General features: G+C 52.3%; 1 protein-coding gene across 4 annotated transcripts in view; it reads left to right on the top strand.

Annotated features, from left to right (window-relative positions):
* The window catches only part of NUP210 (nucleoporin 210), a 108,233-nt gene that overhangs the window by 17,609 nt on the left and 75,725 nt on the right, over window positions 1-14,899 (top strand). For 3 of the 4 annotated variants that reach the window (XM_027042743.2, XM_027042742.2, XM_027042744.2), the window contains exons 2-6: window positions 1,394-1,530; window positions 3,232-3,363; window positions 6,629-6,725; window positions 10,274-10,424; window positions 12,494-12,626. In XM_027042743.2, the coding sequence (XP_026898544.1) occupies window positions 1,394-1,530; window positions 3,232-3,363; window positions 6,629-6,725; window positions 10,274-10,424; window positions 12,494-12,626 (650 nt within the window). Of the gene's footprint in view, window positions 1-1,393; window positions 1,531-3,231; window positions 3,364-6,289; window positions 6,398-6,628; window positions 6,726-10,273; window positions 10,425-12,493; window positions 12,627-14,899 lie in introns of those variants that run through there. The other variant, XM_053218888.1, reaches the window with a different exon arrangement.

Below are 14,899 nucleotides of genomic sequence, written 5' to 3'. Positions count from 1 at the left end.
ATGGCGTCCCAGGCCTCAGATCACATTAGTCTTTCTGTTCCTGGAGCCGTCCTGGCTGCCGCCCACCTCCGGGCCTTGCCCGAACCCCCCGATCTTTGTGTGGTCTTCACCGAGACGCCTTCCCCGGAAGCTTCCATGAGCACCCTGTCTGCAGAGAGCTGCAATGGCACATGCTCACCCAGCACTTTCTGTGGAATCTCCTCTCTGCTCACCCCCACTACTTCTCATCCCACCTTGGCCCAAGAACTGTCGTCAGCCTGTCATAGGTGGGGAGCCGTGGCACCGGCCTTGGGTCACTCCCCCAGTCACACCGTCCCTTCATCCTGTCGTGGAGCCCCGTCTCTCCATGGGAAGCCATCTCCTAGATTTTGCTGGTTTATTTGCGCTTATCTGCCTTTCTTCTCATCTTTCCCCTAATGGCACCGCTGTGTGCACTGGGACTTTACAATTGTGGTTGTCTTCACAGCTGGTAATCTCCAGGTTTCGTAGGACCTGTTGGGGGGTGGCTAATGCTTGGGTGGCTGCTCTGTGCCAGGCCCGGCCCAGAGGTCAGCACAGATCCCCGGTGTTTCCTCCTCACCTGACACCAAAGGCACTTTTCCCACTGATAGAGAATTATTTCCTTTTTTCCCCCAATGCTTATTTATTTATTTTAATTTTTTAATGTTTATTTATTTTTGAGAGAGAGAAAGGGCGTGAGCGGGGGAGGGACACAGAGAGAGAGAGAGAGACACAGAATCCGAAGCAGGCTCCAGGCTCCGAGCTGTCAGCACAGAGCCTGATGCGGGGCTTGAACTCATGGACTGTGAGATCATGATCTGAGTTGAACTTGGACGCTTAACCGACTGAGCCACCTAGGTGGCCCTCTTAGTGTTTATTTTTGAGAGGGAGGGAGAGAGAGAGAAAGAGAGTGAGAGAGCAAAGAGAGAGGGGGACAGAGGATCTGAAGTGAGCTCTGAGCTGTCAGCACAGACCCCGACGTGGGGCTCAAACTCATGAACCCCAAGAATCATGACTTGAGCTGAAGTCAGATGCTTAACCAACTGAGCCACCCAGGCGCCCTGAGAATTATTTCTTGTTCCATAGAGAAGTCTTATAAGGCTTGTAAGGTGTTCCCATGTGTTTGGTCCCCTGTTTGATTTGCTCAGTGTGTGTGTGTGTTTGGGAGGGGAGGTCCCATGTCCTTCGGTGGTCATGCTTGCATTAGAGGGGCCTCAGCCGGGCCCCATTTCTCCCCTGGGTGTGAAACCCCCTGGACACTGCCCACCTCTACTCTGTGTTGGCATCTGGAATGGGACCCCGGATGGGGACCTGCAGCTCTGGCTTCTGGTCCCAGCTGTGCCTCTCGGGGTAACGCCACCCCAGAGAGTGAAGTCTCATCTTCCTGCTGTAGGTCATCGACCCGGCCGGAGGTGGCCAGTATAGAGCCGCTGGGCGTGGACGAAGCACAGTGCTCCCAGAAGGCAGTGGTGCAGGCCCGCCTGTCCCAGCCCGCCCGCCTGACCAGCATCATCTTCGCCGAGGACATCAGTAAGAGCTCAGTGCCCTGGGACCTGTGGCGGGACAAGAGGCGGGAAGCACCCCACTGAGACCTCGGCCACACAGCCTGCCCGGGCCTGTGGCAGCGCTTCCTCTCTCTTTTGTTGGGTCAGAGGATGCTCAGGCAGGAGGAGAGGCCATGCAGGCGGCACCCGCCCCCTCCACCCCCCATCCCTCCCTCTGGCGCTGTGTTCTGTTTTCCCCCTCACGGAGGCTGGCTTTCCTTTCTTTTTTAAAAAAAAATTTTTTTTTAATGTTTTTATTTATTTTTGAGACAGAGAGAGACAGAGCATGAGCCAGGGATGGGCAGAGAGAGAGGGAGACAGAATCCGAAGCAGGCTCCAGGCTCTGAGCTGTCAACACAGAGCCCGACGTGGGGCTCAAACTCACGGACTGTGAGATCATGACCTGAGCCGAAGTCAGATGCTTGACCAGCTGAGCCATCCAGGCGCCCCTGGCTTTCCTTTCTAAATTATTATTTGTTACCCAAATAACTCTTCAATAGGGGTTGAATCAAAACGAAGAAAATTGTTGTGATTTTTTTTGTGATTCTCTTACTGCCCCATACTTAATTGACCACATCATAGTTGTAAAATGCTTAGAAGACAATTAACGCTATTTTCTGTCATGCTCTCTTCCATTTAACATGATATGAAAAGTTTTCATTTTGATAGTCATTTTTAACAGCTGAATAACACTTCCCACTGGGGGTTGTCCTGTAAGGATCCCCTTATATTGGACATTTAGATTGTTTTCAAGCTGCCTGTTTCAGTGCTATATTTATACAGAGAACAATTAAGAAAAAAATTTGTTTTAAATAGGCCCCATGCCCAGCATGGAGCCCAATGCAGGGCTTGAAATTAAGACTCTGAGATCAAGACCTGAGTTGAGATCAAGAGTCAGATGCTTAACCAACTGAGCTGCCCAGGCGCCCCACTTTTGGGTTGTTTTAAGTTATTTACTACCAAGGATAGAGTCCCAGTTTTACGTATGAATATCTGTAAGGATTTTGATGACTGCTTTCTAACAAGTACCATTAACAGCACACAAAGGGTTTTATGTGGTGCCTGGAGAATGGTCAGAATGATTTTGTGTCACATGCTGTTATTTTTACACTGGAGAATTCTCCCAGCAATGCCATTTGTGTATCTTCTTTATGGGGCACGTAAGAAAGTCTGTGTGCTTGCTCCCATAACCCATTTATTCGATAGTGCAGTTGACAGTCTGTGTAAACGCACCCGTGTAAACGAACAGACAGACTCAGGGCGCAGTTCCTGATTTCAGCGTGGGGACGAGCATTCAGAACAGCCTCAGCTTTCTGGATGCTAACTCCTCATAATGTACCCTGGTCATTTAACTTAGTGGTCACACCCTGAATAAAACTAGATTTTCTCGGAGTTTTTTCGCACACCGCTTTAAATGCTGGTGCTCACGTTGGAGGAGTACGAGATGGGCACCCGAAATGTCTCCGAGCCCTTTCTGTGCACAGGTCCGTGCTGCCTTTTAGAAGGCCCGTGTGCTGGTCAGCGGCTTGGCTTCTGAGGGTTAGTGTGGTTCTCCCGGCCCCATCTCGGGGTGCTGGTTTTGTTGACTGCTCTCATCTTTGCCAAAATGCAAGAGCACCTGACCGGCGAGACCCTGGCGGTCGGGGCACCGCCTTCTGTGCTGACCGGTCCGTTCCCGTCCCTCCAGCCACGGGCCAGGTCCTGCGCTGCGATGCCATCGTCGACCTCATCCACGGCATTCAGATCGTCTCCACCACCCGCGAGCTGTACCTGGAGGACTCGCCCCTGGAACTGAAGATCCAGGCCCTGGACTCCGAAGGTGAGGAGGTGCCCTGCTTCTCTGTCCCCTCTCGTCTGACCCTGCTGCCCCCCAGGGAGGGCTGCCCCAGCCAGGATGGCGAAGCTGGTGCTGGGAAGACACCGAAGAGGTCGGGATCGCTCTGAGTGGCCCCCAGGCGCTCGGGGGCAGCAGGGCCATGGCCGTGCCTGGCACACCCCGGCCTCTGCAGCAGTGCCTGTGAGATGAGAGCTTTGGCGTTTCCTGGAGGGGGACTCTGCGCCTGTGCACAGGGTCATGCTGGGTAGAACGCGTCTTTGGGAAGCTGACATCCGGCGTCGTGGAGCTGTGGGATGGTGGGAGAGGCTCACAGGGTCAGTACGCTCTAAACAGTGGCAGTGTTCTCCCTGCCTGGCTTTGAGGGCCGGAGTTGGCTTCCTGGTCCAGACTGTGGGGCGCACGTGTGTGTGTGTGTGTGCGTGTGTGCACGCCAGGAAACGTCCCTGTGCCAGCCTCCGCACCATCCTTCACTTTGTTTCGCTGGAGTCCGATACTGAATTGTTCTGGGATTCTTAGAAGATCTGTTCTTGGTACCAGGTGGGCTGTGTTGGCTGCAGCCCGACCTCGTGGTCGAGGAGCAGAGGGAAACCTGCCAGTTGAGATTCCTGTTGGAGAAACTAAGTCAGGCAATAGATGTCTTTCAGGCCGAATGGTCTCCCAAAAAACTTCAGGCCAGACCTTGGCACACCTTGTCTTTGAAATCTTCCCTGACCATCCCAGCTGCCTCTGCTTTAAAAAAAAAAAAACAAACAAAAAAAGAATTCTCTAGATTGGAATTTCCCAGCCTGGGTACTATCCACACTTGGGGCTAGATAAGGATTTGTGGTCGGGGCTCCAGTACATTGTAGCAAGTTCAGGAGCATCCCTGGCCTCCACCCACCAGAGGGAAGGAGCACTCCCCAAAGCTTCATGACCAAAAGTATCTCCAGCCATTGCCAAATGCCCCCTGGGGGTGAAATCACTGCTCTAGAGCATCTGACAGTTCCCTTGTCCCTATTTATTTGTCAGGTAAGCCGCCTCACTTCTCCGAGCTGTTGTCTGGTCTGTGAAACTGAGATAGTGGTGTTTATCGGGGGGTTGCAAGGATTTGGTGGGCAGTGTGTGCGGGGCTTAGTGCCGGGCGGCAGGTAGTGGTTCCCAGTGAGCCGGCGGCTGAGCGTTTCCATCTGCTGGGCGTCCTGCCAGGGGCTTCTGCCCCCGCAGCTCAGGCTGTGGGGGAGGGGGGAGGGGCACATGCATCTCAGCAGGTGCCGCTTCTCATCACCTTGGATGCAGGTGTGAAAGTGCTGCACAGCTGGGGGAGCCGACCCCAGGGAAGGTTGGAGGCTGGTGCATGGGGGACAGAAGTCAGGACAGTTTCTTAGGGACGTGATGTTTGACCGAGCCGTCGTTCTGAAGCAGTCGTAGAGGATGCTTCGCGGGCTGTGTTCTAATAAAGCTTTATTTACAAAAACTGACAGTGTGCCATAGTTTGCCAAGCCCTGTTCTAGCCCAGTCCGTTTTATTTCCTGTCTTATGTTGCTTAAAACAAACAAAAAAAAAGATTTATTTATTTTTGAGATTCCAATACCATGAAATTCATCCATTTAAATTTAAATTCATCCAGTTCATTTTATATGCTTTTAATATATTCACAGAGTTGTGCAACCATCCCCACTCGCTAATTTTAGAACATTTTCGTCACTCCAGAAATGAAACCCGGGACCCAAGAACGGCTGCTTCCCATTCTTTCCTCTCTCCAGCCCCTGGCAGCCGCTGCTTTCCGTGTATAGACTTCTCTGTTGTGAACATTTCGTATAAATAGAATCATACGATGTATGGCCTTTTGTGTCTGACTTCTTTCACTTAGCATAATGTTTATCTATGTAGTTGCATGGATTTCCTTCCTTTTTATGGGTGAATAATATCCTCCTGTATGAATGGACCACATTTGTTTATCCATTCATTTGTTGATGGACATTCAGGTTGTTTCCACTTTTTGGCTGTTGTGAATAATACTGCTGGGGCCATTCGTGTGCAAGTCTTTATGTGGACATAGTTTCTCGTTTCCCGAGTGTGTATACCCAGGGGTGGAATTGCTGGGTCACAGAGTACCTCTGTGTTGCCCTAAAAGTGATGGCAAAGGCGGCCCCGTTTTCTGGAGCTTTTGCTGAGCACTGTTTCATCTGGCTTCTAAAATCACATGGGTGGGGAGGGGCGGGACCCCCTGACTCTAAATGCCTTACCCTTTGCTCTGTAGAAAGAGCTTTCCTAGACGTTCTATTTGGGAGCTGGCAAGACAGGGAATGTAGATGAGGACTACAGAGTGGGGGTGGGACAACAGAGCATGGTGGGGAGTGTGGCAAACCGGAGACCATGATCCCTTCTAGTGAGGCTGGGCCAGCCACTGGTTGGTCACCAGAGGGACGAGGGCCCAGGAGGCTGGATCTGCAGACTCTTCAAGAGAACACGGAAGTTGGATTTATAGGTTGCATTTCTTAACTTGAAACGGTGGGAAATACCTCAAAAATGCAAAAGAAGCATTGACTGGGTAACAGCAAAGCCACAGCTCCTAGGAGATCAGGCCTCGGAGTGACCAGTTTCCACCCTCTGCCCTGTTGCAGGGTTTCCAGGCGGGACCAGATCTGGTACTTAGACTAAGAAGGTCTTTATGGCGTGTTAGGACCCACACTGGGTCCTGTCTCCAAAGTCCATCGCCTGGTCGCTCTGGCTGGGCTCCACTCGTCCTGACGTCCTATCAGAAGGCTCACGGACAGCAAGCTGGCACTTCAGAGCTCGGGCCAGCTGGGTGGCTTGCCACCTCCTCCACGCTGGGACCCTGGGAGTCTCAGCGCCTAGGTGGAGAGACCAGACGCTGCCCCTCATCCCCAGCTTCTTTCCCCGCAGAGGGAGGGTGAGGAGGAACCAATGGCTCAGGTCTCAGAGGCTGTGTCTAAACTGTAAAGTGCTTCCAGACGTGAGGGGTGATGGTGTCACGCACTTCACCGCGCCTGTCGTGAGCAGTCAGAGGCTGGAGGTACAGTGGGAAGAACACAGATGCTCACCTGAGACAGATTTGGTTCACATCCCAGCTTAGTCCCTCACAGTCACCCGACCCTGGCCCTTTATGCCTCAGTTTCCCTTTCCTGAAATGGAGGCGTGACATCTGCTTTGCAGAAGGGTGGTGCTGAGTGCCTTTGCCCCTTCCCTTGGCAGCAGGGAGTTAAGTCTGATGCATTTTTTGCTCCCCCACCACCTGCTCTTACAGGGAACACGTTCAGCACCCTCGCTGGGCTCGTCTTTGACTGGACAATCGTGAAGGACACGGAGGCCAACGGGTTCTCAGACTCCCACAACGCCCTGCGGTAAGAGGCGCCTCACCTTTGCAGGAAAGCAGGAGGGGGGCCGTCGGTTGGCTGCATGCAGCTGGGGGCTTTTATCGTCACTGTCACCATCCCACCTTCAGCAAGGAGCCCAGGAAAGTTCCCGGGATGCTGGCCAGCATTCCCCATGACTGACTGAGGCAGGGCGTTTCGGCTCACACAGCTGTGCCAGAAGCTTACAGCCTCTGCAGCCCGCTGGGGCGCTCTCCGTGGGAGGTGGTCGAGGGGGCTGGGGTGCCCGGCTGTGAAACAGAAAACTTGTCCCAGGTAATGGAAGGCTGTCACGGGGCGCAGGGAACGGTGGCACATGGTCTCAGAGGGCAGCCCTCCCGTGGGGATACGTTAAAGGGGAGACAGTTTTCGGCCAGGAGGACATTCCGGCAGTGACAGCCAGCCCTTCACAGGCGCAAGAGGCTGCGTCCCTCAGCGCTGGGGGATGCAGACGGACTCCTTATGCGACGGACGCGTTCAGGATCTCGCCTCACTCAGTCCCCCCACCAGCCACGTGGGCTCACATACCACTGTTTTTTTGCAACTTTTCAGATCTAGAAACAAAGGTGTAAGCCACTTGTCTGGTTGATGAGTGGCTGGGCCTAGAATTTGCATTCGGATCTGCGCACATCTGCGCTATCCAATATGGTAGCCACTAACCCAAGCCAACCCTGGCTCTTTAAGTTTAGATTCATAAAATGAAAACTCTCGCTCCTCAGCTGTACGAGCTGTGTTTCAAGCGCTTGTTAGCTATGCAGCTAGTGGCTCCTACCCATTGGACAGAGCAGGTGTGGACCAGGAAGTCCTGTTGGCTAGAGAGGTGGTGGTGCAGACCCAGGGCCTGGGTTCATATCCCCTGCTATATATTGCTTCGCCTCATGCCTTAGTAAGTAAAATTTCAAAGTCCCTCTTGGGGGGGGAAGACTTAATTTTTTGCTGTGACTAGCCACTTATAACCTTTATTTATTTATTTTTTTACTTTGTTTTATCTTGATTCCGGTACAGTTAACGTACAGTGTTGTATTCGTGTCGGGTGCACGTGTAGCGATTCAGCGCTTCCGTACGTCACCCGGTGCTCCTCGTGACAAGTGGCTTCCTGAATCCCCATCACCTGTTTCACCCATCCCCCCGCACCCACCTCCCCTCTGGTAACCATCGGTTTGTTCTGTGTAGTCAGGAGTCTGTTTCCTGTTTGGCCTCTGTCTCCCTCTTCTTTTTCCCTTCCTTGGTTGTTTCTTAAATTCCACATATGAGTGAAGTCATACGGTGTTTGTATTTCTCTGGCTGACGTGTGTTGCTTAGCATCATGCTCTCGAGCTCTGAGGAAGACTTAATTAAAAAAGAAAACAAAGACTTGCAGTTATTTTCAGCCTACGGAAAAGTTGCAAGTACGGTACACAGAGTGGTGTCCCTGAAGCGTTTGAGAGCAAGTTGTCGACCTCATGTCCCTAATATTGACCGTGCACTGACAACCGCTAAGGACATTTTCCTGCGCATCTACAAGATGGTCATCAAAATGAGGAGATTGACACCGTCTGCAGGCATCGGATGCCGGTCAGACCTTGGCGGTCTATCCCGATTCTATCCTTCGTGTGAAGCAAAGAACCCAGCCAGAGCCACCTGCTGTATACTGTCCGTTCTCTTAGTTTCTATCAGCCTAGGACAGTTTCTTGGTCTTTGTTTGGCTTTTGGGACCTTGGTGCTTGTGAAGATTATAGTCCAGTTATTTTGCAGAATGTCCCTCATTTCGGGATTATCTGATATTCCCTCCTGGTTAGACTCAGAGCTTTGCGTCTTGGGCGGGAATGTCACCGAGGCGAGATTCTGTATTCTCCCGAGTGCATCTTGTCATGACTTTGTGGTCTGTCACCAACGATGTTCCCTGTTGTCACTTGGGCGAGATGGTGTCTGCCTGGGTGCCCACTGTGAAGTCACTTTCTTACCACTTTGCAGTTAGTATTTTGTGGGGAGTTAAGGGTCTGGTCTTTGCTTTATACTTTTAAAAGTGCAGCTCTGGGCTTTAGGGAACATCTTGGCTTTGCTCACGCTTGTCCCCATAGCACACATCCTCCTGCCCTGATGCTGTGCAAGCTGGGCTTCCCTCTTGGGTCCGAGGTCTTTTGGGAAATGGGGCCCTCAGGCTCTGTCTTCTGAACAAGCTCTGGAATTTCTGGTGTCTCATAAAGCCGGGCACATGGGCTGTGCATCAAAGAGACCTGGATTCCGGTCCTGGCCCGAATCCTGGCCCAGTCACTTCCTGCCTGTGGCCTTAGTCAAGGAACGCAACCCATCTGGGCCTTAGCAGCTCTGTGGGTTAGCATGGTGACTGGTATTCAGAGCCCCTCTCTGGGCCTGACGCCCCCGATGCTCAGAGAACACTGGTTCCCTGCCCCGTTCTGTGCCGCCAGGTGCATTTCCCGTCAAGCCCCCCGAACTTCCAGGCACTCTAGACTTGAGCAGAGTGTTGACCGAAATCTAAGGCGTGAAGGCATGTTGTGACCAGAGTGTCCTGGGTTTTCATTACATTCAGGATGTGGGGTGCCTGGGTGACTCAGTTGGTTGAGTGTCCGACTTCAGCTCAGGTCATGATCTCACAGTCCGTGAGTTCGAGCCCCGCGTGGGGCTCTGTGCTGACCGCTCAGAGCCTGGAGCCCGCATCGAGGTCTGTGTCCCCCCTCTCTCTGCCCCTCCCTCGCTCATGCTCTGTCTCTCTCTCTCTCTCTCAAAAATAAATAAACATTAAAAAAAATTTTTTTTTAATTCAGGATGTGACACCTAGTAAAACCAGGCAAGGAAATACATCACAGTGTAATGCAGCGCCCGGTGGGTCTTGGGAGAATGAAAGCGTGTCCAGGGGATGCTCTTGTTCAAGTGGAAAGGCAGGCTGACTTGTAGATCGCAGGCTGCAAGAGAGAGACTGTACGGAAAGGGTCCCTCAAGCCCTGCTTCCAGCCTACACTGCAGGGAGGGTCACCGCATCCTGACTTCTCTCCCAACCTGGGGCTTCCCCCCACAGCCCAACCCCCAGAACGATAAGATGGGTGTGATCCCCTCGTCCCAACATCTGAGGGGAGTGGTCATTGAGAATCATTTCCCAGCGATAGGAGCTGGCCCAGAGGGGTGGATAGAATGGAGCAGGGAGCCCTGGGAGGCTGGTGGCTTGGCTGGCACCACCCCGGCTGGCTCTGTGGTCATGGGCCCGCTTGTCAGTTTCCACGGACCTCACCTGCCACATCTGTGAGAGAAGCATTTCGACTAAGCAGGCGGTCCTCCTAATTTGGTGTTTCCCATAACCACATTCACATTTTGACACAAGGCAGATCGCCAGGTTTCGTGTAGACAAAGACCTGGGCCAGGGGCCAAGAGTCTGCATTTTTTCCAAGGAGGTTGGCAGTTCCGATGTAGGAGGTTCAGGGACACATTTCTAAGCAACGCCACTCACTGTTAGCTGCTGGCCCTCCTAGAGGCGCCGATAGATGGTGAATATGTTAGGGTCTTTGGTTCCACATACCAGGTCTGATGACACATTCCCTTTCCAGAATCCTCACATTCCTGGAGTCCACATACATCCCTCCTTCCTACATCTCCGAGATGGAGAAAGTGGCCAAGCAGGGGGACACCATCCTGGTGTCCGGGATGAAGACTGGAAGCTCCAAGCTCAAGGCGTGCATCCAGGAGGCCGTCTACAAGGTGGGGCCCTGGGGCTGGGGAGGTGCCGGGCTTCCTGGGGGGACACCAGGCCGGCCATGCCACTCACACCCATGCACGCATTCAGGGGTGGGAACGAGTTGCTCTGCTGTGAAAGCTTCATCGTTGGTGCTGTGGGAACTTCAGGCTGTAGTTCTATATTTCTGTTTCTTTGTTCTGGTTTTTTGGGGGCCACAGCTTTTGAGACAGGTAGTTGGGGGAACTGGAGTACACCGTCCCCAGAGTCACAAAGTAGTTGGGCCGTTGTCATTTTTTTTTTTTAAGTTTATTTATTTATTTTGAGAGAGACAGAGACAGCACGAGTGGGGGAGGGGAACTGAAAGAAGGCAGAGAATCCCAAGCAGGCTCTGCGCTGTCAGCACAGCGCCTGACGCGGGACTCGAACCCGTGAACTGTGAGATCGTGACCTGAGCCGAAACCAAGAGTCGGACGCTTAACCGACTGAGCCACCAGGCGCCCTGGTCCATTGTCAGTTTTGAGGGAGGCCAGGAGCGGCAGGATTTTCATTAACTAGCAGATTTTCGACAAATACCCACCTGTCCCAGTAGAGGGATGCGTCCAAGCATTTGGGGCTCTGAAAAGATTGGGGGCTTCCTGGTGTCCCCCATGCTGTTTCTCCTTGGGTCCCACTTTGAGCCCCGGGACTGGTGGTCCCATCTGTGGAGGGCTCCCCACCCCACCCCATGTCTTTCTTTACTTTCTAAAGCGGCAGGTGAGAGAACTCCTCCTGATTCACTCTTTTTCGTGGTTTAGCCAGTAGGCTGGGGGGCCTGGGGGGGTTTAGAAGCACGGGACATGCCATATCCCAGGCGTTATCCTGTAGCACCCTGCAATTAGTATTTGGAGACAGTTTGCCTCCATTTATCGGAGCCCCAGCCCAGCCCGCCCCACTGCTGAGCTGGAAAGGCACCCTTGTCCTGCCTGCTGTCTGTAAGTGGCTTCTCTGCCTGTCGTGCTAGAAAGTACCGCCACCAAGCCCAGCCCAAGGCCTGTTTTTTTTTCTTTTTTGATGAGTCAAAGATACTATTTAAGCTAGCATTAAGTGATGAAACCTTTAAGATTGTTACAAATGGGTCAAAGGAGAATCCCAAGAATTTAGAAATGGAAGCAGAACTTGTCAATATCCACGGGACAATGGGGCGCCTGGGTGGCTCCGTCGGTTGAGCGTCCGACTTCGGCTCAGGTCATGATCTCGCGGTTTGTGGGTTCGAGCCCTGCGTCGGGCTCTGTGCTGACAGCTCGGAGCCTGGAGCCTGCTTGGGATTCTGTGTCTCCCTCTCTCTCTGCCCCTCCCTGGCTCACGCGCTGTCTCTGTCTCTCTCTCTCCAAATCAATAAATAAACATAGAAAAAATATCCACGGGATGAAAATCAGCCCCATCTCCACCTGAGACAATGTATTTGCATTTCTGTGGATGAGAATTGTTTCCTTTGCCAAGTTTTCTCCGACTGGAAGAGTAGCCAGCAGATCAAAGGCAGTGGAAGGTGCGGGCCCCCGCAGACTGGTAACCGGAGGGGTGCGCTGGACTCGAGATGGGGTCTTTTCTCCCGTTTCAAGTCTCTCGTGCCTTTTCCTGGTGAGGAGGTCGCAGCGTGGGGTGAGAGGTGGGCAGGATGGGCCGAGCACTCCTCAGGGACATGCATCTCTGCCCTTTTCAGGTTTGCCAGTGGCCTCCCTCCCAACCTCCCTGGCCTTTGGGTTTTTGCGGGGGGAGCCCCCGAGCTCCTGTTGGCCACAGTGTCCGTGGATCTCACTCCTCACTTTTCTTTCCGTTTAATTAAGATTGTACCCAGAGCTACAGTGTGCGTAATGTGAGGCGACTTGCTCGGTCCGTGTGGCAGTAATACGTGGCCTGCTGTTCACACCGGGTTCCCCTGGGGTTTCAGGGGACTGAAGGTGTGGGGCTGGGAGCATTGCCTTGTTTCTGTCTCCCTAACTTCTCGGTCCGCACACGAGCCTCCTGAAAAGTTCTAGATTCTCTTTCTCTTGCCCACACTGCTCTCCGTTCCCCAACTTCACCTCACCTTCCCTGCTCTCCTCCGTCTTCCAAGCACGTGCACCCTGCGGAGGTCAGGCTACTGATCTTGGAGAACATCCTTCTGAACCCAGCGTACGACGTCTACCTGATGGTGGGGACCTCCATTCGCTATAAGGTGCAGAAAATCAGACAAGGAAAGATTACAGGTGGGTCGCTGACTCTGCGGGGGAATCACGGTAGAGGCTCCCCTTTTTATTATTGTGGTAAAATACACATGGCATAAAATTTCCCATTTTGATGCTTTTTAAGCGTTCAGTGGCATGGAGTACACACATGTTGTCGTGCAACCATCACGACCATCCGGCTCTGGAACTTTTTTCATCTTCCCAAGTTGAGACTCTGTTTTCATTCAACACCAACTCCCCATCCCTCCCGCCTCCCTCAGTCCCTGGCACCCACCGTCCTCCTTTCTGTCTCTGTGGATCTGACTTCTCTAGAGACCTCAAGGAAGTGGAATCCTACCATATTTGTCCCTTTGTGACCGGCTTATTTCACTTAGCCATGATGTCCTCAAGGCTCATCCTTATTGTAGCCAGTGTCCGAATTTCCTTCCTTTTTTAAGGCTGAAGAGTAGTCCACTGCATGGGTATTCACGTCTGTTGAATGTTTATCTCCATTCACCTGCTGATGGGCACTTACTGCTTCCTTGCCTTGGCTACTGTTAGTAAAGCTGCTATGAGCACAGGAGTGCAAACATCTTTGCGAGATGCTGCTTTCAGTCCTCTTGGGTGTGTGTCCGTCCCTTTGTTTTCAGAACGTCAGAAGCTGTGAACCTCACATGGGAGTGAGTCTTGCCCTCAGCCTGCCACTGAGTGCCGGGCAGCCTTGGCAGGCCACTGTCCCCCCTTGGGGCTCAGTTTCTCCATCAGAGCCCTTGAGTCCTTTCTGTCTGTGCTGTGAGGGCAAAACTACTTAACGGATGTGCATTTGTTCTGGAAGTTCTAGACGGCCATGGACCTGGGATGCATTTTATGTGATGAGCATTCTTCATGCAGCACCAGTCCTCCTAAGAATTATTACTGTTATTATCCTTTTTTAAAAACATTTACCCATGTTTCATGGTCAGAGCACAGGATGTTAAGATCTTGGGCACAGGAGTGTCACCTGTCCATCCGAGGGCTTTGATGTGTGTCTGGGCAGGTGCCTCCCCTGGATTGGAGGGTCACTCTGTGATGCGGGGTGCATAGATGCTTCAGTATCCAAGAAATTTGGGTTTTTGTGGCATAGATGGGGTCCTCAAAGAGACTGCCTCACCTCAGAGCAGTGGATCCAGTCATAAGCCACTATGTGGCTCTCTGCCTTCAGACCACAGAAGCTGAGAAACCAGCCCCTTCTGCATAGGATGCAGGGTGGGGGCTGCGGGCTGAGACCCAACCAGGGAGGGCAGTGAGCATGGTTAAGGGTGGATGATTTTTTAAAAAAAATTTTTTTATGTTTATTTAATTTTGAGAGAGAGGGACAGAGACAGAGCATGAGCAGGAGAGGGCAGAGAGAGAAGGAGGCACAGAATCCGAAGCAGGCTCCAGGGTCCGAGCTGTCAGCACAGGGCCCGACGTGGGGCTCAAACCCACAGACCGCGAGATCATGACCTGAGCCGAAGTCGGACATTTAACCGACTGAGCCACCCAGGCACTCCAATATTTACTCATTTTTTGAGAGAGAGACAGAGTGTGAGCAGGGGAGGGAAGAGACAGAGGGAGACACAGAATCTGAAGCAGGCTCCAGGCTCCGAGCTGTCAGCACAGAGCCCGATGTGGGGCTCGAACCCACAGACCGCGAGATCATGACCTGAGCCGAAGTCGGACACTTAACTGACTGAGCCACGCAGGCGCCCCAAGGGTGGGTGATTTAATTAAGACGTCTGAAGAGCTCACCCTGAAATGAGTTCAGGGGCCATAGTTCAGGGGAACGGCACATCCCAAGTACCCAGGAAGCTTGTGGGTTTAGTGACTACTATAGACATCAAAGAATTGGAACACACAAGAGATACCCCAGGACCGGAAATAGTCATGTTGCCTCCCTTTCATCAGTGAAGTAATGAGATGGAAAATTCGTCCAAAGATAAACACACCTGTGTGATTGATGGTTATGGTTGGCACAGCTCTGGAGAGGATTCCAGACAGATGCCTTGAGAACTGAGCCAGCCAAGGCCTGCCTTGAACAAGTCATATAAACGGAAACTCTGTCCATTCATTTTAGATGGATTTGGTTTTTTTTTTTTTTTTTTTAATTGAGATATAATTCACATCACTGTCATGCGAAACAAGTTGACTAGACAGGAAAGCCAGGACTGATGGTGTTACAGGGGACATGAATTTCAGCCACTGTCTGTCTTGCATGACATCCTGCTTTGGCTCGGAGAATTATAGGTTAGAGGACAGTCACGTGGATTTATTAGCATGTAGATAATTGTAACCCC

Source organism: Acinonyx jubatus, chromosome A2, assembly GCF_027475565.1.
Source record: "Acinonyx jubatus isolate Ajub_Pintada_27869175 chromosome A2, VMU_Ajub_asm_v1.0, whole genome shotgun sequence".
Lineage (NCBI taxonomy): Eukaryota > Metazoa > Chordata > Mammalia > Carnivora > Felidae > Acinonyx > Acinonyx jubatus.
Note: the sequence above shows the minus strand (reverse complement) of the source record. Positions and strands in the feature narration are given on the sequence as shown.